The sequence below is a fragment of the Orcinus orca genome, chromosome 17 (assembly GCF_937001465.1).
Source record: "Orcinus orca chromosome 17, mOrcOrc1.1, whole genome shotgun sequence".
In the NCBI taxonomy this organism is placed as follows: Eukaryota; Metazoa; Chordata; class Mammalia; order Artiodactyla; family Delphinidae; genus Orcinus; species Orcinus orca.
This window is the reverse complement of record NC_064575.1, coordinates 35,693,195-35,716,290: the sequence shown is the minus strand read 5'-3', so window position 1 is coordinate 35,716,290 and position 23,096 is coordinate 35,693,195. Positions and strand designations below refer to the sequence as shown.

The 23,096-nt window shown below is 41.5% G+C and overlaps 1 protein-coding gene and 1 long non-coding RNA gene across 2 annotated transcripts in view; both read left to right on the top strand.

The window, feature by feature from the left end:
- The window catches only part of LOC125961674 (uncharacterized), a 180,467-nt gene that overhangs the window by 79,564 nt on the left and 77,807 nt on the right, over nt 1-23,096 (top strand). The window contains exon 5 of the mRNA XM_049700481.1: nt 7,891-8,035. Within this exon, the coding sequence (XP_049556438.1) occupies nt 7,891-8,035 (145 nt within the window). The remainder of the gene's footprint in view (nt 1-7,890; nt 8,036-23,096) is intronic.
- LOC125961858 (uncharacterized) lies at nt 9,024-16,106 on the top strand. Its single transcript, XR_007472934.1, has 3 exons — nt 9,024-9,114; nt 9,390-9,462; nt 15,856-16,106. It is a non-coding gene; the product is annotated as an uncharacterized LOC125961858 (long non-coding RNA).

The following is a 23,096-nucleotide window of genomic DNA, read 5'->3' as shown; positions in this document are numbered from 1 at the left end:
TCTTCTCCTCGACCTTAATCTCTTACCAAACCTGCTCTCCGGCTGCTCATCCAAGTCTGAGGGTTGAGGGGGGTCCACCTGCCCATTCCCCTCTCCCTCCAACTGATGCCTCCCGCCCCCGAAATTGCACCCCCTATGGGGAAGAACAAGTTGCAGCCACTGCCGCTGGACAGAATTAAGAACTTGTGTGTCTAGACTACTGGATTTGGCCTCTGATTCATAACGGTAGGCAGGGCAGAGAGCTTCACTGCCTCAGTTTCCCCAGCCTTGGGTTTGAAATCCTCTCCTGGTGCCTGACTGCTCAGTCAGGAAGGAGTGCTAAGACCAAGAGGGATTTCACAGCTGCGGGACACATGGCCCTGTCCTCAGAAGCCCCATTCTGAGATAAGCAGCACAGTCCTGGCCTTGAGAGCCCTCAAACCCAGAGGTGAGGTCTTGAACTCAGGCTGGGTGTGCGCTGAGGCTCAGGTAGGGAGTGGGTGGTGCTGGGTGGCTGGTCTGCTTTGTGAAGCAAAGGCCGAGGCTGGGGAGAGGCCAGAAAAAGGGTGGCGGTTTGCCTGGGGGGCTGAGGAGCCGTCTGTGGTTGGGGGTGGGAGCCTGGAAGGGTCTGGCTTTCCCATAGTCCCGGGCAGCTGTAGCCTGAAGTTCTGGGGCCCTCCTAGCTCCCCAGAGAACCCGCTGCTGCCTGGCCCTGGGGACCCAGGCGTCCTGGCGGGTGAGGGCGGTTCTCCGGCAGGCGCCCTGCCAAGCCTCGCAGCCTGCTCACCAGGAATCTTGTTGCTGAGAGATGGAAGATCCAGGTCGGGCCTGCAGCTCATCCCTCCCCTCCGCGAGGAGGAGGGGCCCAAAGATTCCTTCCTGCACCCGCCCTCCCATCTGGGGCAGGGCCCTCCTCAGCAGTGGGTGGGGCTGGGGGGCCCAGGACAGGCCTCTAAGACTCCGTCACTTGTCCTGGAGCCTAGCCCAGCCAGCAGTGGGCACCGGGGCACTCTGGAGGCAGAATGAGCCTGGTGTGGCAGAGGAGAGGTGGGGGTAGGGTGCTGAGGCCACAGGGGGCCCTGCATAGGGGCCTAAGCCTGGCCCTGGCCCCCACTGGCTCCCCCAGGGCAGAGGGTGAAGAGTTGGTTCTCTTCCATTATGGGAGCGTGATTTTATTCCACGTGTCACGGAATCTGAGATTAACTTGCTCACCAGTCTGTGACAAATGCCTCACACCCAACACACACATACACAGAGGCACAGAGACACACGGAGATCCTTGGTCTCACAAACGCACCTTCCACAGACACACATAAGCATTTCCATGCTACAACGCATGGCAGACTCTCACATGCAGATACACAAGCACACACTCACACTTAAAGATACACCGAGATCTAGATCCACAGTCTCCAAAGCACAACGTTCTCCCACTCACACTAAGGCCACACAGACAGAGATACAAACAGGCGGTCCAGGGGGATGCTCGCAGCCCTACTTAGACATGCACAGATACACGTAGACACACACAACCCCAGACACAGTCTTGTGGGCAAGCCTAGACCAACCGCCACACACACTGAGACAAAGGTCCAGATACATACAGAGACAAAGACAGGCACAGACACACAGCCGGCAGCACGCACACAAGCACAGGCGTGCACACCCGGACACAGACAAAGACAAATAAATGCCCAGAGGTTTTGCTGTGGACAAAATGTGAGGCGCACACACACATCTGGGCCTCCTGCTCGACCTCTCTACCTGGGGACGTGGTGATCTGGCACCCGTGGCTCCAGGGAGAACTCTGAGGAACCTTCTGCTCGGTCAGAGCCCCCCACCCTGGGCCCAGGGCCAGTCCCCACCTCTGGCTCCCGGCCCGTGGCCGAGGCCATGCAGCCACACCCTCAGCAGCGCCCTGACATCCTACCTTACCCTCCGCGTCGTGCACACTCACGGTCACACCGTCTCCTCCTGCACGTGCTCACGACACCCTCCACGCCCGCACACTTACGGTTTCTCCCTCACACCCCCCTTAGGTGTCCCCTCCTTGTTGTCTTTCTCAATCACTGTCCCCACCCCCTCGCCCCGCAGACATGCACAACCTCCGGCACAGCCTTCGTGGCCCACACCCTCGCCTTCTCACGCAGACCCCCATGCACAAATAGAACGCACGGGCTCTCCGCCACAGACCCACAAGCCACGTACACGTGCTCCTTCACATACTTCCTCAGCACCGCTCTCACAGACTGATTCACAAATGCAGCACACTCCCCCGCATACATCCCACCGCCTTCTCACATGCGCGTGTGCGTGCACACACACACTTTCAGAGCCTCCCTCACACCATCACTTTCCTTCCTCTGTCTCTCACAAACACTCCCTCTGCCAAGAGCGTGGCTCTGCTGCAGAGCAGCCCCTGAAGTACTTGTCACTGTACTCCACCACGTCCTTGGCCTTCCTGGCCTCAGTGTCTTCCCTTCCACCTCCAGCCCTGCATACTGTGGCCTTATATTCTTTTGCCATTTCTCTGTTTAGTCAACAAGAATATATAGAGTATTCATTTATTCATTCAACAAATGTTGACTGAGCACGGATTATGGGTTAAGCATTGGGGATTCTATGATGACACAGGTCCTTCCCTCGTAGAACTCTCAATTTTGTGTCCAATTCGTTTGCTGCTTGTCTCATCTGACTAGAATGGAAGGTAACCCTTGATCTTGGATGTTGAGAGATGTGTAGGAGTTCACAGGAGGAAAAGTAGGGGAAGGGTGTTCTAGGCAGAGGGCAGAGCATGTGCAGAGCCTACAAGTAAATCAAGGTACAGTAGGCTGGAAACTGAGGTGATGCTCAGAGACTAGAGGAGAAGCTGCAAAGAGGGAAGAAGCCAGATGTCACAGAGTTTAGATGCCATGTTCAGGGGTTTAGATTTTGTCTAGTGGGCCACAAGGAGTCATGGGAAGTCTTTAGTGATAGGACAGGGTGAGGAAATGATGGTGGTCTGACCTAGAAGAGGTGAGTGGCAAGGAAAGGAGACTCATTTAGGCACAAGAACCAGTGGGGTTCCAGTTCCAGAGCTGTGACCTCAGGAAAGTCACACAACCTCTGTGACCTGGGTCCATCACATGAGGATGGGAGACAGTACCAGAGCCGGGCTTATGGTATATGCTCGGTAAACAATAGGCATTATTGTCAGTTATCGGTAGGACATGGCAGGGCATCAGATGAGGAGGAGATTTTACTGAGCACCTACTGAGTGCTGGGTACTGCGCCAGGTGCTGGGGCCCAGAGGGGAGGTGGTCTGCGGCTTCAGGAAGCTCACACACCGTAACCACAGCTCACGTGGACAACAGAGCGCCGGGTGTGAGGGTGGAGGCAAAGCACCTCGGAAGGTTAGAGGAGCATGAGGGCTCTGGGTGGCTCACGAAGGAGCTGGCATTGAGCCGGACTCTAAAGAGGCTGGTTGAACTTGGGCAGGCAGAGGTGGGAGAAGGAGCCCTGTGAACGACAGCCTGAGGGCAAGGGGTCTAATCTGGCTGTTGTGTGGGACACAGGAAGGGGGTGTCGTGGGATGGGATTATGGAGGTGAGACCTTGGTGGCCAGGCTAAGAGGGGGGGTCAGCACGGGCTGAGCTGCACTCTAGAAATCCCATGTTTTGGTGGTAACATGGAATGTGTCCATTAGAGTGCTCCAGGCTCTGCCAGTAAGCTGTTGCCCTCTTCGACCTCAGTTTCCCCATCTGTGTGATGAGTTCAGTCTTGTTTAGGAGGGAGTTCCGGTATCATGTCCTGGGGCTGGCCTAGCCCACTTTGTTGGGCATCTTCTGGCCTGGGATTCTGGGTCTCAGCAGTGCTTCCTTCCTGAGCACCCTCAGCCAAAGAAAGGAGCAAAATGAGGGGTTCCTCAGAGGCAGGTTTTGGGCACTGCAAATGAGGGGCCAGGAGCTCCACACGGAAGGGAGGGGTCTTTGCCTGGATCTGACTCCAAGCCCCAGAGGGAAACCAGAAGAGAATGTCAAAGTCCCTCTTCCCTCTCGCCCTGACCCGTGTGGTGGCAGATGTGGCCCATGTGCCCAGTCCCTGGTCCAGGGGGTATCAGGACTATTCTGCCCACTGACAGAGGAGCAGGGCTTGGGTTCAAGAATGTGGCCCAGGGCTTAGAGTCCCCTGGGGTTAAGGAGCCAGGAGGCCAATCTTAGGGTGGCAGAGCCAAGTAAACGCCCATGGGTAACAGGGTTCATTTATATTTGGTGTTGCCAGGAGTTGTGGTCTAAGGCAAGTCCTGGTGACACCCAAAAAAATAAGAAAAAAAATGCTGATTTTATAAAGACTGCTTTCTTCCATAGTTGACAAACTTATGATGGTACCGATGGTTGGATACTACTCTTAGAGATGAAAAAGGTCTTAAGGAGTCTTCCATATTTCATTCACCAATCTGTGTTCTTGTTCAAAGCAAAATTAATTCCTTTCAAAATTAACGTATTAGCTTAATAATAATTTTTAATCTTAAAATAATCTATCTGTGAGAATGGGAATTTTGGGTAGGAAAAAGTGACAGAAGATGGGACAAAAAGAATTCATAGAAAGACAAAACAGAATTTTTTAAATGGTGGGTACAAACTTCTGTTTCCAACTATATCAGTTTACCTTAGGAAAACATACTAGAAAGGCCAGATAAATCATAAGCAACATTTGACTGTGAGCGTTAGAAAGCTACTGAGGTAGCCATGACCTAGAAAAGTAAAATAGAGGAAGAAACTCACTGAAGTGAGAACAATATTCTGCACATGCGATTCTAGCCCAGTCATTTAGGAACTACTGATGAAGAGCAAAAGTCTGAGAAACCAAATGTGGCTCCTAAGAGGTAGAAAAGCCAGTAGATCTTAGGACAATGTCATAGGACTAAGGAAACCAGAGTTGGAATTGAGAAATAACAAGGCAGCTAGAATTTTAAGGACCAAAATCACAGAGAGAGTAAAGATTCAGAGAACAGAGCTGGATTCAGCAACAGTGTTCCCTTGCAGTATTTTCCATGTATAAAAGGTAGACAAGACAAGATGCTAAGAAGTCAAACAAAAGCTAACTGAAGTCAAAGCAAAGACTTAGTTGGCTCATAATGCTGAAGAGACAAAATTGGGGTTCAGAACCTATGAAAGATTTGTGGCCCAATGGAAAACTAATGATACGAATTAGGACACTGGAAGTCTCTACATATGTCTGTGTGTGTCTGTGTGTCTGTGTGTCTGTGTGTTAGGAAGGTTGATGCAACATCTACATTGAACCTTATAAAGAAGGAAAATGAGTATGAAGTTGGTCCAGGTGACTGAGGTGATCTTCCCCTACCTAAGAATAGGAAATTCTCTCCTCAAGAAAATACAGTTGACCCTGGAACAATGTAGGATTTAGAGCCGCTGACTCCCTGTGCAGTCAAAAATCCACATACAACTTTATGGTCGGCCCTTCTTATCTGTGCTTCTGAATCTGAGGATTCAACCAACCACAGCTCATGTAGTACTGTATTACTTATTGAAAAAAAATCCATGTATAAGTGGATCTGTGCAGTTCAAACCCAGGTTGTCCAAAGGGCAACTGTAATGTCATTCAGATTCTCTACAACTTGTCATATCCCAAGTCTGGTATTCACTGAAGAACCACCAAGACTACCAAGAAAAGGAGAATTAGAATAAAAAACAAAACAGAATCAGAATCATAGATGACCTAAACATTAAAGTTCATACATATTTCGGTAAATATTATGAAGTTCAAGAAAATAGATGACAAGGTGAAGAATTTAACGACAACTAGAAACTAGAAACTGATTGAAGTTGAACTGATAGAATTAAAAATTATACGAAATTTAAAACTCGGTAGTGGATTGGACACAGGTAAAGAGAGGTAAGTGAACTGGAAGATAGAGTAGTAACAATGTTAAGACTAAAGCACGGGAAACGAAAAGAATAAAAAGTACACATAAGCGCATTTGAGACATATGGGCCACAGTAAACATTTTTATCATATGTGTAAACTGGAGTCCAAAGAAAAAAGGAGAGAGAGATTGGGATGAAAACAATATTTCAGAAATATTAACAGCTGAGAGTTCTCTAAAACTAAAAGGAATATATGGAGCCATAAATCAATAAGCACTAAAAAAATGCAACAAGAACAAATACAAAGAAAACCACACCTAAGATCACCACAGTACAATTCATGAATAGCAAAGAAAAGCATGACATCTTAAAAGCAGCCCGACGAAAACGAGAGAGATTACTTTCAAAGGAACAATAGGATTAAGATTACAGTTTACTTCTCAGCGAAACTGAATGGATACTAGAAAATAATGGAATAACATTTTTAAGTGCTAAAGAAAAGAGCTGCCCATTGGGAATTCTAGAGGCAGAGAAATTGTTGTTTGGAAGGAAAGATGCAATAAGGAAATTTGCAGACAAACAAAATTTAGAAAATATTTTCTCATCAGAACTGACTGAATTAAATTATAAAGGGAGACCTGCAGGCAGAAGGAAGATTATCACAGATGAAAATAAGGACTTTATAAAGAATTATGTATAACAGAAAGGGTAAATAAGTGGATAAACCTAAATAAAATCTAACAACACAAAAGGGTAATAATAAAATATATCAAAAATTAGAATGCATTAAAACAAATGGAAGAGGAAAATATAGTAAAAGAACTTTAAGATCTCAGCATTGCCTGAGAAGCAGTAAAAGAGCTAATAAGTCATGGTACATGTGTAACTGCTACTTATGTAAAAATAACAAGCTAATACAAGGGAAAATGGAATTTGAAGAAATCTCAAAGGAAGAAAGAAGAGCAAAAGGAACATAACAAGGTGGGACAAATAGTAAACAAGGAGTAAACGATCTGTAAGAAAATACATTAACAGTAAATACTCAAAGGACAAGGATTATTGAAACAAAAAACCTAATTCTATGCCACCTACAAGAGACAAGAGTCAGATTGAAAATGAAAGGATTCAACAATTATGTCATAACAACAATAAGCAAAATTGAAGAAGATTTTTTAATGTTAACATAAATTTGAAAGCAAAAAGTATCACTGGCGATAATGCAGGATAATAAAACCCACTGTTACTTTACAAGGAATATATTATAAATCTAAACTTCAATGCAATATATGAAGGGAAATTCCAAAAATCTAAGTAGAAATAGAAAAATCTGAATTACCTAGATCAGTAACATAGAACCACAACAATAAATCAGCAGATTATAGAAGATCTGAATACCATCATTAAAAACTTTGGCCTAAATTTATATAAAACACTGTACCAACAATGATGGAATATATATATCACGCAGAAATTTTTAGGTGCACGTGGCACATTTATAAAATTGACTATATTCTGGTTATAAAACAAGATTCCGAATAAGCAAGAAATTTAAAACTATATAACCAATATTTTACCAAATAGTTGGATATTAAAGACATACTTCTGATCATTATGTAGGTCAAAGATAAAGTCGCAATGGGAATTAGAATTTTATTAATTGAATGATAATGAAAACATGCCATAACAAAACCTGTGGGTTGCAAATAAAGCTGTGGTCACAGAGAAGTTTATGTATTCCAATTATACTCTCTAAATGTAAAAGGGAAAGGAATAAAGCAACTAGAAGAGAACTTATCACCCTGAGGTAGGCAGCTCCTGAACTGTACCTGTTGGGGAAGGCAGGGCAGAACTTCAGGAGGCCAGCTGAGAGCACGGTGAACACCATCTCAGGAGCAGTCTCCAAGAAAGAGAATTTAATGTACAAAGGGATGACTAATATATATTTAAGAGCTAGCACCCTGAGCCTTCTTAAGGATGACTTACGTTGCTGGGGAAAAAATAAGAAGTGCTCGATGTACAAGGTGAATAGCTTTATAATTCCCAGGAGAATCTTGGTACCAGGACCACACAATGAAGAACTTGGAGTCCCCCGTGGCTAATCCAGCAGACAGAAAAGGAGGAACAAAGATGCGAGAGAAAATAAAGGGAACTCTTGGTGCAATTCGGTGCTGCTGCAGGGCCAAGTCCAGGTATGTGCTCTCTATCTCCACATCTTAAATAAAAGCCACCATGTTCCTCAGTCTTTCAAGTACTTAGAATTTCTCTTTAGAACCTGAAAATGGGGTCACGTTTCCGGTCTGCATTGCTACAATACAAAATAGAGGCAGGATGTTTGAAATAGTTCTCCATCTGGCAGAGGAGGCCTTGAAGCTGTGAGCCACTCACTGCAAACCAGCAGGACATGAAGGATTCTTGAGCAGATCTGAAGCTACTGGGAGGCCTTTGAGGAGTTAAATCCCATAGTAAATACTGTACCTTCAATGGCCCCTTCTCGCTCTCTGTCCAGCCTTCCTCCACTCCCGTGGGGGCCCAAAGGGGTTAAATGAGCACTCTTTGACTTGTACTTGGTGGTCCCAGAACTTGACGTGGGCTTGGAGACTTCCGTGAAAAGTCTGCCTTCCATCTACTGGCTTGGGTTTCTTGGGCTCTCTGCTCCAGGCTAATCCCTTCAACCTGCTTTTTCCATTTCTGCCAATAATCCCCCTCTCCAGACCTTCCTAATGCTCTTCTGGGGCAGGGGGGAGACTTACTGAGGGCAATATTTATTTCTAGAGGGAGAGGTGACCACATGACTTCACAGTGGTCGTCCCCTTGATGATTCAGTTTCTGTCTAGATTAGTCGTGGGTGTTTGTGCACCCCAGCCTCACCCCCAGGAGGCTTTAGAACACTGTCCTTGTCTCAGCACTGAGCCTCTATCTAGCCTCCTTCCCTCTCTCTCCTTACCCATCTTTACCCACAGACTCGCAGGCTTTCTGGACCTCTGAGGAAGATAAGCACTTCACAGAACCTCTGCTACAGAACCAAACATATTGAAATGACTCTTTACGAAGATACTGAAACAACAGAAAAAGAATACATGACGATTGTTTCTCCTGAGGGTTCAGTTACCTAGGGGGCCTTTAGCAAACTTTGACTGATAAATCTAACCTTTCCGTCCTTGGCAATAGTTCATCACACTGTGAGGAAAACAAGTTAGAGAATGGAAAAATAATATTTGGATTTCAACGAAATAATAAAGATGCAGGGGCTATCTTTGACTTTTGCAAGGTAAGAAGAGAGTTTACATTTTGATTATTTGATGGCAGGAATCCCTTTTAAAACAGGGCCAGTCTGCATGATGCATTTAAAAATCAACCTTTTCAAATATAGCCATAACCCCCACAAGATTTCTTGATTTCTCTGGGGTCAGATAAACCGTCACATTTCACAGTGGTGCCCTGTACATGAAAGTGATAAACATAACCTGGAAGCACGGCAGTGGCTAAAACTATGGAGCTGGCAGCCATTCGCTGAAAGGATCTTTTGCTTTTAATTCATTGCAGAAAATGCTAATGTCCAAATTCAGGCAGGTAGATCTTACCAACCATCAAGAGCTTCAACCCTGCTAACAGCTAAGTATGCACTTTTAAACCTTACTTTGACTGCTCCAGAAACTTACTGGGTTTCGTTAATGCCTCTGTTACTATTTCCTTTGTGTCGTTTTCTTTTTCTTTAAAAACACAGCTGTGTGATCTTGGGGAAGTTATATTATTTCTTTGAGACTTGGTTGCCTTCTCTGTGAATATCTGGGTATAATTTTAGTATTGCTCAGTAGAATTTTTGGTGATAATGAAAATATTCTATATCTGTACCATGCAATGCAGTATTCAATAGCTACATGGAGCTAATAAACATCTTTGAAATATGGCAAATGCAACTGAGGAACTGATTTTTTAATCTTATTTTTAAATTTGTTTAAATATAAATAATGCCATGTGGCTAGCATCTGTTGACTGTACAGATCTACATAATATTTTAAGGACACTCTCCACTCAAAAACTCTACCATTCATTAACTCAACCTAAATATTTTTGCCCTCTGACAAACAGAAAATAATTTATGCTTCCCTTGAAATTATCTGTCAAGACCTTTATCAGTTTGGGGACACTATATTCTTAAAATTGACTTTGCTTTATGAAACTTTAATAATGCTGGAGTTTCCTGCCCTTGGTACCACCTTTGTGTTGATGGGAAATATTGTGGATGATCAAGGACCATTTCAAGAGATCATGGAGAGAAACCTCCTTCTGGATTTAATGTCATTATGAGGATGTCAAAATGCTACATTACTTAAAATAAAACCCGTACCGTTTTTATGCTAAGTTATATTCTACATGTAGATGGAAAAATGTTAAAAAGATTTTTAAAGAACTGCGCATCTATTTTTGAAGCTGATTTGGCTGTTCAAGGCTTGCTAGCACTTTATCCATCTCAGTACTATTTCACTTAGTAAACAAATGCAGTTGCCATAATTGTTGCTTATGTGTCTGTGTTCCCTTCTAGGCTGTATGTTTTTGAAATTAGATACAATATTTATATCACAGCCCCTATGTATAGCACAATACCCATTGCTAATTCAGATTGTGTTTTAAGATATGAGACAAAATGTAAGACTTTTATTATAGTCATAAACATCTAGCAAACCAACCAGAAAATAAATGCTAATTTTCAGTTGGTTGGCCGAGAACAAAAAAGCGAAGAATACCTAGTGCAAAACCATATCTCTGCTAACTACTGTTGGATTTAGAGCACACACATGCTAAAAAATATCTTCTTATCAAAGATTTGAGGTTGGACCTGAAAAAATTATATCAGAAGTGAAAATAATCATGTGGTCTGACCAGCGTGGATCATACAAAGTAAGTGTATACTATATATAAAGTAGATAGACTACGAGGTCCTACTGTATAGCACAGGCAACTATATTCAATACCTTGTAATAACCTATAATGGAAAAGGATCTGAAGAAGAAATACATATATCGGAATCACTTGGCTGTACACCTGAAACACAACATTGTCAATCAACTATACTTCAAGTAAAACAAAACAAAAAACTAAGTGTAAAGGGAAGTATAGTTTTATAAATTCACCTCTGATATCCAATGGACCAACTGAAAGACAACAGAAACTACAACTATCTAGGAGACAGGACATGGCCGGCAAACCAGGCCGTTACCCTCGGTAACGGTCATACCTGCCAAAAAATATACAGACTAGCCTGCATTCATGAATACATAGGAATTCTTCATTTATCTGGCATTGTTAGGCAATGAGGTATGTTAGGAGAAGTTTTTTTAAAATGACAAATTTAAGAGGAGTTATTTTAACCTTCACTCGGTAATTTTTTTCTAAAATTAAGAAATGTATCTACTGGTGTATCTAATGTTTCCTTGATAACTCGGGGTCATCAGTTCAATCAACGTTTGCATGAATAATGCAAATGGAAACAAGACAGGCATGCTTACTGAAACTGAAAATGACATAGCAATGGCTGGAATAACTGATGAGAGAGCAAGAAAAAAGCAAAACTGAAAACAAACCGTGATCAGGAAACAATCAGTCAAGTTCTGACTTTCTGTACTTAGTTTAAAAAAGAGATACCACAAATCCCAGCGAGAGACTCCAGCATCATTAGCTGTCTTCCTCCTTTGTTTCCACCTTCCTCTCCTTTTCCTTCTACCCTAGATTGTTCCAGGAAGTGTTTATAGCTCCTTGCAAGACACATTCTAATACTTGCTTTCTCTCACACAAACTTCACAATATGTCCATGTGATAAATGGTGTGGAGGTGAAAGAGAATTCATCACAGGGACAGCTCCTACGAAAATAAAATTAGAAACTAGCTTCTAAACATGCAGAGAGAAGGGCGTGGTGTCAGGCACTAATTTCCTTGCGAATTCCTCTCCATTTCTAATAGACGTTCTTCTTTACCAAGATCCGTTTTTATTGGTGTCCTATTCCAGACTGCTCCACTCCGCCCATCCTCATCCTGTAAAATACATTCACACTCTTTTGTGACCCTACTTATTTGCCCATTAAATAATCAATCATAGAACTGTCGGAATTAAATATAGAGTGAAATTAAAATGCTGGAGTCACTTGGAGGGTTTAAGCAGCTCCACCAGAAAATACTGGGCATGGATTTAAAAGAGGCTGCGTGAGACTTGCTCTTGTCCAAGTTCTTTCTCAAGAAGTATCTGAAATAAGCCTAAATTCAGAGTTAATCAGACTGGCCTGCTTTCTCAGGTGGACTGGAACTCATTGCTCTTTCCCCTCAACTCCCTGATGTCAGTGGCACTTTCCGGAGAGGAGGTGGACTTCTCTGCCTACTGCAGAAGCTCAGTTCCCCCGGGGTCCACTCCCTGTCTGAATCCCACACTTGAGGCCAGATGGCAGCCTTCCCAGAACATTCGTGGCCTCCTTTCAGTTTTTGACCTGCTCAGATTGAGTCCCTCTAGACTCTTTCTGGAAACCTGATCTTCAACCCCTTTCCCTGACCTCGATGGTTACCTGCCTACTTTAGGCCTCAGGTGCTTTATCTATAAAATGATATAGTTGCCCTTAATTCTAAAGTCTTCTTTCTAAAGCGCTACAATGTGGTGGCTCCTTGAAAATGTTTCTCTTTGCTGGTTTTAATTTTGTAGAGAATTAAAACCCCAGCCACTCTAAAAGACAGTAAGTTACATTGGATAAGGAAAGTGTGCTTTTGTAGTTAGATTAACAGGGATGGAAGACGACTTAGTATGTTTTAAGATACTCATGATCCGTTCTCGTGAGAGTCGGGGAAGAAGGGGAAGAGAGTTAATAAAATACCAAACAATTGTGACAAATTAAGTTCACCAAGATGTAGGTAATTAGTTACTACTTGAATAAGCCACACAAATCCAATCCAAGTTTTCCTTTAGTTTTCTAAGAAGGATCCCAGTGAACTAAGTCCCACGTTCAGTAACTCCACGTTCAATGGCTTAGTCATTAAAAACTGTTATGTTGCTGGAAGCAGAAATATTGCCCATCAGTCCTAATTGATGTTTAGCTATCCCGCACATTTGAAATAAATTTATTACTTTGCCTGATCTCAGTGTAATACATTCTAAAGGGGCAAAGAGCACACGAAAAGTTATGGAGTCTCCATCTTCTACACTGAAGTGTGCAATACATTACATATTATTTGGCCGAGAAATTCACAAGGCATAGAAACCACACCATTAGCAATGTATACAGTGGTAAACAGCAGGTAATGAGAATGATATAACACCGAACAGACTGTGTAGGTTGGCACTGCTGCCAATAAAGCAATTATTAAATGCATTCATATGCATCTACGCTAGGTAAGCTCTTTGAGGGCAATTGCTATGAATTCTACATACCTGTCAGGATATTATATATAGCCCAGTTTCTATGCCCTTTATTCAAAGACGCTGAGAAAGGGTTACTCTGGGTAAATTCAGACCTTTTCTCAATATAGAATTTGGTCAACATGCATTCTGAACAGCAAAATTTCACAGTATTTTCCTACACTAATTGCTACCTCAGCAAATGCAGGATTAAGTATAATGGATTATAAGAAGTTAGAAAGGAAAGATGGAAGAAAAGAAGGAAGGAAGAAGAAAGGTGGATATGGAGTACTTCAACATTTATGTAGAGTGGACCTAAAACTAACCTGAGGTTTCCCTGAATTATTAGCATATGCTATAGAAACTTAAATGAAAAAATAACAAAACCCAGCAAGGGAAACTCAAAGATTCTCTGTTTTTTCACTTTACTGCATATACACGTCCATCTTAAGCAATCTATATGCTTATATCCAACAAGAGAGCATTGTTTTGCAAGGCTATTTGGGTTCTATCAGCATGTAAAGGTCGGACAACTCAACTTTAGCAGAGTCAGCTTTCAGGTGAATAATTGCTTCTTTCAGGTTGCGAGCGTTTGAATTCTCCAGAAATGTTTCCCAAAACATGAAAATTAAAAGAGTCCTAGGACAGCGTCCTTTAGAAGTTTTATAGTATCAAGATTTTTGGAGGAGGAGTATCCTTGTCCATTATCAACACAATGATTCCAAGCAGATCAGTTTATGCTGAGAATATTATATAACAGAACCCACTTCACATCCATTATACTGACAGTGATCTTCATTACTTCAACCTTGTGCTTCTTATAAAGTTGAAAATACTGAGCCAAGAACAGACAGTGACAATGCCAGAGACTCAGATGTACCTATAGGTGCCTTCAGACAACATCAGCCACCCAGGCTAAAGTCCTGATTTAAAACATCCCAACATGAATGAATCTCAAAGACCATATGCTGAGCAAGTGAAGCCAGATCAGAAGGGCACCTACTGTATTATTCAACTTACATGAAATTGTAAACTCGGCAAAAGTCATCTCTAAAGATAAAAAACAGATCCGTGGTTGCCTTTGGGTGGGAGATGGGGATAATTTTGCAAAAGCCTAGGAGGAAACTTTCTAGGGTTTTAGAATTGTTATCTATCTTTATGGGGGTGGTAGTTATACAAATGTATACATTAATGAAAAGTCACTGAACCGTTGACTAAAAATGTCTGCATTTTATTGCATGTAAATGATACCTTAATAAGATTGATTACAAAATGAACCAAAACCAAAATAAAGCAGAAGAAAAACCTCTCAAGACCTTAAAGAAAATACACTGTTTTCTTCCAGGGTACCAGATTGGAAATGAGGCATTGGTCTGTTCTACCCTCAGATTATCCCTAGGATTATCTAGTCTATTTTAAAGCACTAGAGTCCCCTATCAGGAAAACTCACCCCATGTTTAATTACTTGGATTTCTTCTGTGCCTCTTCTCCCAACACAGTGAAGCCATTCACGGAAGAAAAACCAGCTTTTTCCAACTTTGCATCACCATATATTCTTTGCAAAGCTATTATTTATAGAATAAAATGTGGTGACACTTTGTAAAAATCTAGCTTTTTGAGCCTTACAAATCTTAACAGTTAACCTATTGCCTCCATTGGAATCTGGAAAAAAAATTTTTTTGAAAATGAATAGCTGAGAATTGACATTTTTGCTTTTTGTGATTTTCTCTTCCCCTAAGATAGAAGTGAGTAGGAATGAGAAACACATACATAAAGAAAAAATTTTCTTACTGCCTTTGCATGGTTATAATTTATAGGAGGCCCTTTTCAACAATAATCTATTATCAGAATCAATAAAATATAATCTCCATGAAGGCCAGGCCAGGATATTTGTCCCTTTTTCAGCAGATTGCAATACAAACCACATTCATGGATATGCTTCTTGATGATCTTTGTAATACTGGAACAGTTGACCATTTCCTCATGCCTCTTCACCTTAACTTCAACCTGGTTTTTCACTGATGACCTCACATTTCCTTCTCTATCACTTGGTTGTGGGCCTCTTTTCCAACTCCAACTCCAACTCGCATTTCACTCTGGCACCAAAGGAAGACTCACACCTTCCTGCTTTTTAGTGATACCTGAAGGTCATTTCCATATTGTGATCACCCTGAAGAATAGCCAGACAGTTGTTATTTCAGAGCCATCTGATAGTTTGTAGCTCTAAAAATTAACTAAGGACCGCATTTGTCAAAAATATCCTAGTTTAAGATTTTGGTAATACCGCAACAGTAATCCCGAAGTCACTTATGACAATCAGTGTGGGAAGCACCCTCCTTCAGGAAGATCCTTTGCCATACAATACTCTTTCCCTGTCAGGAAATAAGGAAGCACGGCCGAGGAAAGTAACCTTTTCTGGAAAGAAATACTTGGCTTCGAGAAGGCTTGCAGTTCATATCTTTTTCTTGAATTAGATTCCCCATTAATTACTTTATCCACAAAGGTTATTATCAGAATTATGTAAGCAATTAAGGAGATGCTACTCCACATCCTTTCAGCTTGTTGACCTTTCTCACTTTATTTCATGTGGCTATCTGAAACATCAGTGATTTACATGTCTTTTTTTTTTAACAGATTTCTGTGTGTGTGTGTGTCCCCATGATGAAAACATCATTAAAGTAAAATACCATGAATAGACTCTTAAGAAGCAGAGTCTACTGAAAGTCCTGGAAAATATGAAAGCACTAATATTCATGGACAGCTCTACACTCTGAAAGTTACTCCAAATTTTGTTGATCTCTCTTTTGTCTAGGAGTTTTTCAAATTTTCTACCATGATCATTTGTTAGTTTTATAATTACATAATAAAGGCATTACATCATACAATCTTTTGTTATCCATTGCAGTTTTTTGTTATCCATTGCAGTTTTATCCTTTCCTTGTCCTCAGCAGATATGTCATAGATTATTAGTACACAAGCAAAGACTTTCAATGTAACAGTACTTTATAGTGAGAAGAACTATACTGAGCTATCTCTATCCTAAGACAATGCACTAGGAAAGCACTAGGAATTCTTAAGCACTAGGAATACAGAGACGATCAAGGGGCAAGTTCCTTGCCTTCGAGTATACATGATCATTATAGCAAATGCTTAAATAGCACTTAGTATGTAACTCACCACAGCAGTCTTATTATCCTCCTTTTTAATAGATGAGCAGAGGAAGCCACAGGGAAGTCATAGGGTAAAGCCAGAATTTGAACCTAGGTAGACTAGTACACTCTCCACGGCTTTAACTACTACATTAAAAAAAATATATATATATATATATGTTATATATATATATAAACTCCAAGTATTCCAAAGTGACAAAACACTTATCTACCAAAACTCAAAAAGGAGCACACAAACTTGCATAGAAAATAAACATGTAAAAGTTCATAAAGAAACCACAATATAACCTGCTCCACATAATATACTGACTGCAGTGTCCTGGGCCTCTCCCATCCTTAGGTAGCTGGAAATTACAACAAAATAATACTTTTCACCTTGGAAACCATACCATCTCTCATACCAACCAACCAATTACTTCCTTAGAGAGAATAGGAAATTAACCTGAATATCATAAAAAAAAATATATACATAGCATTACTGATGTAGAATCTTTGTTTAAAGACAATAATTTCAATAGCAGAGGGAACGTTACCATTGCAGGCTTCAGATAACCTCTATATTTCTCAGATTTCATGCTAAATCATATAATGCCATATTGTGTCTGAAGCTATTTTTTCAATAGTCCGTTTTCTTAAATGGACTAGCAATGCCGTAAATACTGAGGAACACTTTGGCTCCCAGATCCTAAAGCCATTCTGATTATGCCTGGGTGATCATGGGGACGTCATTGGAACTACCAGAGGACTGGCTGAAATACCAGTGTTCTGGCCAGCTTACAAATTAGAAATTATACAGAATCCAATTTTATTTTTTTCTTAAGTAATTCCTATGAGGCTTTTGGGATGTCAATGTAAAGTCCTTTGATGTGTAATCTTTATCCATTAGATAGGGAACAATGCCAATCCCCGTCATAAATACTTTCACAACCTGACACTGAAAATCCATTGCAGGGCATAGGACCTGCAAATAGGATGTGAATCACACACATCCACTCATTCAGACAATCACAAATATCCATTTTTAAGTCTACTATATGCCAATAATGTACCGGCCTCTCAGATGCTAAACCATGCTAAATGCTGAAACAGACATACTCAGTTCGGGCCCTCCTGGAACTTATTACCTACAGAAGTGCCTTCGTTGTAAATGGTCAGGTCTCAGCCAATGCTATTATCATCAGCAGGTGACCAAAGGATAGAGCTTGCTTTCTAAACAAGCTCCACACTCTTTGCTTTCAACATATTTGCTTTCCTTCAAGGCACATAATCCAGTGGTCAGTTTCTCCCAGTTAGTGAGGTTTGGGGAAAAGGTACCCAGTGAACAATTCCTTGTGGCCTCACTCTTTCCTCGCACTCTCCTCTGTGCTTCTGAGCTAAAGAGACCTGGATTAAAGTCACTTGCTCTACCCTTATTATTTTAAAATACGGCTGCTCCTGCTTTGAGGATTTCCACTGGACCAACAGAGCAGCAAAGCAGCACTGAATCAGAAGCAGGTAAATTTCAAAATGACAGCTCTAAACATATCCACTCTCCTTTTGTTCTCCTCCTATCCCTTTGCCCTGAGGCTTTGCCTTTACCCTTCTCTGATTACTGCTCCAAAAGGGTTTCCAAGAGCGGGGAGTATTTATGGTTTCATTTGCTCCCAAGTCCTTGGTGGAAAAGGATGCTTGCTTCCTGATTCTTACTATTTCCACACTCACATCATCAACACAAAAATCATCATTAAAAAAAAAATTTCCTCAGCTTCATATTTCTTCTGGGCCAACACTGAAAGAATATTTTCAAAGAAACAATATCCTCTCTCCTTTGCCCTTCTGAGTTTCACGTTCTTACCTCCAGTCTCATTTTCAACCCTTATTACGGGATGCATCACAAAAACAGAAGAAAGTTCTTTGTGCTTTCCTGTACCAGCTAATTATTCTAATTTGTTCTGTCTCTACCGAACAGAATGCGAAATCAACACAAAGGCTGATTATGCGACCTCTTCCAAGGGAATGGTCTGAGAGTTGTCTATTTACTAATGAAGCTCAGTGTGTATTAAGGGTTGACTGAAGCAATCATCAGGAATTTTCATCCCTTAAATTAGTCTTTTCTACCAGATGCACATCTTTCATTTCGGATAATATAACTTTTAAGTTCAGGATACAACTGGACAAAAGAAAAGAAAAAAGGTAACCAACACAACATTTGCAGTAATAACACAGTAACAGCTATCATCCTTCCCTGAGGAATTCAGCCTACTTTATGGACACAATTTAGTACAAACTCATAAGAAAGCTAACAAAGCCCCAAACCACTTCACAAGAGCATAGAGAGGTAAAGGTCAGAAATTATTACTGCCAGACCCAGCAGACAATGGCACCTACCGGAAAGAGCACAGGACAGGAAAACCTGGAAGCCTGTGTTCCAGTTTCGGTTATTCCTGTAAGCATTAGTACGATCTGAGTGAACTCAGCCTGCCCTGCTTTTTCCGTTTATAAAAACCTACATCATCCTCTCAGTAGAATGAAATGCCACATCTGAAAAGTTGCAGATCTCTTTAGGAAAGAAAAAAGCTCATGCTTTCCAACCAAAATGGAATAATTCAGTCAATGGAGACTTAATAAAACTCTGCCATAAAGCAATTGTTTACTTGAAATCTATCTTTTGTGGTATATTTATTGGGGTAAGGAGTGTAAGCAAATCATAATCAGAGTTACCGATTATTCCAGAAATCAAGGTCATTGAGTTCAGATTCCAACGTTGACCCTGACCCAGGCTTACAGAGATGTAAGATGTCCCAATACCTCATATCCAGCATACATGGGAGAAACTAGGTATGCAGACAGATCCTCTTATAAATATCCCATATGTCGTGGTTTTAATACACGGTCTCAGATTCATTGCCATTCTTCGCATCCAGATGTGGGCATTTTCCCTTGAATGTGGGCAGGCTTTCCATGGCTTCAAACAATACAGCAGGGGTCAGTAAATTATGGCTGGTGGGCCAAGTCTAGGCCTCTACCAGCTTTTATAAATGAAGCTTTATTACACAGCCATGTTCCTTAGTATATGTATTGTTTGTGTCTGTTTTCACATCACAGCAGCAGAGCTAAGTAGTTGCAAAAGAGACTGTATGGCTTGTAAAGCCTAAAATATTGACTGTCTGACACTTTATGGAAAAAGGTCTCCAATGCCTGCAATAGTATATAATGAAAGTGATGCTATGTAACATCTAAGACTAGGTCATAAAAGGTCATGCAGCTTTTGCATGATTCTCGTGGAATGCTTCAACCCTGGACACTCATTCTCTTGGAATACTCTATCTTGAATCCTAACTACCACGTTATGAGAAGTCCAAGCCACCTGGGCAGCCATCTATAGGCACTCCAGTCAACAGTCCTTGTTGGGCCCAGTCTTCAAGGGCCAGACATGTGAATTAAAATTATCTAGATGATTCCAGCCCCAGCCATCTGAATCCTCATGAGCTGAGGTTTCAGATATCAGTCATGGAGTAGAGACGAGCCATCTCCTCTGTGTACTGTTTGAATTGCTGACCCACAGAATCTGGGCACATATTAAAATTTTTGTTTATTTCACCACTAAGTTTGGACTTCTTTATTATGTAGCAATAGATAACTATAGCACTGTGTCTGTACACAGGATTTCTACATTTCACAGAGCACAGATTTTTAGATGTGAATGTTGACTGCTCAATTTCTAAGAAGAACGTATACACACACATAGGTACAAAATGTTTATGTATATGTAAATATTAGACCTATATAAACTAATCTGTATTATCCATAAAATGAGGGGGCCTTGATAATGGCTAACATTATTTTTCGGTATTTATTGTGTTCCAAGAACTGATAAATTCTTGCATTGTATGAATTTTCTTTCACCCTCATAGCAACTCCCTGAGAGAAGTAATGGTATCTCTATTTTATAGATGAGAAAACTGAGGCAAAAACAGATAACATGCTCAAGAGTACTCAACAAGTAAATTTTAGAGTCAAGATTTGAACCCAGGTTCTGAAGTTTTAGATCCCTTACTCATACTTACCAAGCTATATACTGAGGAAGGAGATGAAAGCTGACGCCATTACCTCATGCTCAAGAAGTTAGACAGAAACTTAGCAGGTACGGTTGAAAGAAGACAGGACTTGGAGTCGTAAGTCCAGAGCCTGAGTTATGAGATGAATTCTCCTCTCATCTAGATATAGGTTTGTTTTTAGAAAATGAAGAAGATCACTGCATATTTTGATTGTTAATTTCTGTACTTAATGATTACCAAAGAATGGAATTTTACCAGGGAGCTATTTTGCAATGACATAAATTATTGATTCAAACTCAAACCTTTATTATAAATTATTGATTCAAAATCAAATCTTTATTAAGTCTCCCTTGCATCAGAAGTTTTTCCCACTCTTCATTTCTTTGAAACCCTTTCCTGTCTACTCTTGGCCAAAGCTTGAAGCCTAATTTAACACTTGGAAATAAAATAATGAAATAGTCATAACACAGCAATTCCAATGCCTACTGAAATGGAAGCTCTAAATAATTTTTCAGATAATTTAGGAAATTAAAAATATTTACATCATAGATGCAAAGACAGAAGTTACTTGTGTAATAAATGGTGAGACAAAAAGTTTCTGGTCAAGTAGATTTGTTTAAATATGATCACTAATCTGAGTTCTACCCCTGTGCTAAAACCCAGTGACAGGTTGCGTACAGCTTCTAAAGGGATAGTTCAGTGCATTGGGTCAAATTCATGCCATAAAATGTGGTATTAGTAGTAGTACTAGAAGACAGAGTGACTGTCTTCTTTGGGACATAGATGAAGACCCCAAGATAGACAATATCAAGGACAAATTATGTAGAAAAGATATTATCTCAGTCCTTGGAACATGTCATCCAGGATAGAACAAGAAGTAGATTTATTATCAAGTACATGAAGCCAGAGACAGTAAGCAATGAGTGGTAGTTGGTTAAAATAGACAGGTTTTAGAAGTAGAGGCACGGATGTAGAAAACAAACTTAGGGTTACCAGGGGATTGTGGCAGGGAGGCTAAATTGGGAGATTGGGACTGAAATATACACACTACTATACATAAAATAGATAACTAATAAGAACCTGCTCTTCTTATTAGCCCAGGGAACTCCATTCAGTACTCTGTAATGGGCTATTTGGAAAAGACTCCAAAAAAGAAAATAAAAGTGGGGCTTCCCTGGTGGCACAGTGGTTGAGAGTCTGCCTGCTGATGCAGGGGACACGGGTTCGTGCCCCGGTCCGGGAAGATCCCACATGCCGCGGAGCGGCTGGGCCCGTGAGCCATGGCTGCTGAGCCTGCGCGTCTGGAGCCTGTGCTCCACAACGGGAAATGCCACAACAGTGAGAGGCCCGCGTACTGAAAAAAGAAAAAAAAAAAGAGTGGATATATGTACATGTATAACTGATTCACTTTGCTGTACACCTGAAACTAACACAACACTGTAAATCAACTATACTCTAATAAAAAATTTTTAAAAAAACAGGTTTTAAGAACCATAGTCAGGGAGCAGTGTGGATTGGAAAGACCTGGCAAGAAATATTTCTGCATCCTCAGACAGTGCTCCCCAAGCTGGCTATTGCAAGGGTAAGCATTTAAGAGATCTTTGACCTAAGGAGGACATGAGATTAACAATCTATCCCAATGTGCATGAATTATTCTCCTCGGTGCTATCAGAAATCAGATGGCATCCTAGAGCAGGGGTCAGCAGATCTTTTTTGTAAAGGGTCAGATAGTAAATATTTTGGATTTTCTGTACCATACGTCTCCATTGCAACTGCCCATCTGCTGCTGTAGCACAGAAACAGCCATGCACAATACGTTAATGAATGGATGCGGCTGTGTTCAAGCCAAACGTTATGTACAAAACCAGGAGTCAAGCGAGATCTGATCAGTGGGCCAGAGTGTGCGGACGCCAGTTCTGGGTCAGTGTTCACAGCTGAATGAGTCATGAGGCCTTAAGTTCCAGTTCTCATTGTACTACTTTCTACCTGGGTGAACTTGGGTTCGTCCTTTTATTTATATGGGCCACTGTATTAGTCAAGGTTCTCCAGAAAAACAGAACCAACAGCATGTGTATACAATGTGCCCATATATACTGAGAGATATAGATCTAGATATCGATATTGATACCTAGATCTATATCCATAACTATATAAAGATAGAGAAAGAGAGAGAGATTTTAAACAACTGGTTCACACAATAATAGAGGCTTGGTAAATTCAAAATCTGCAGGTTAGGCTGTCTAGAGACTCTCGGAAGAGTCGCAGTTCAATTTCTGTAAGTCTTCTGGCAGAATTCCTTTTTGCGACAGGGAGGTCAGTCTTTATTAAGAGCTTCACCTGATTGGATGAGGCCCATGCATATTATGGAGGATAATCTGCTTTACTCAAAGTCCACCACAAATTTAATTATGAATTTCATCCAAAAACACCATCACAGGGACTACCCTGGTGGCACAGTGGTTAAGAATCCGCCTGCCAATGCAGGGGACACGGGTTTGAGCCCTGGTCTGGGAAGATCTCACATGCCGTGGAGCAACTAAGCCCATGCACCACAGCTACTGAGCCCGTGCACCTAGCGCCCATGCTCTGCAACAAGAGAAGCCACCGCAATGAGAAGCCCGCACACCACAACAAAGAGTAGCCCTCGCTTGCTGCAAATAGAGAAAGC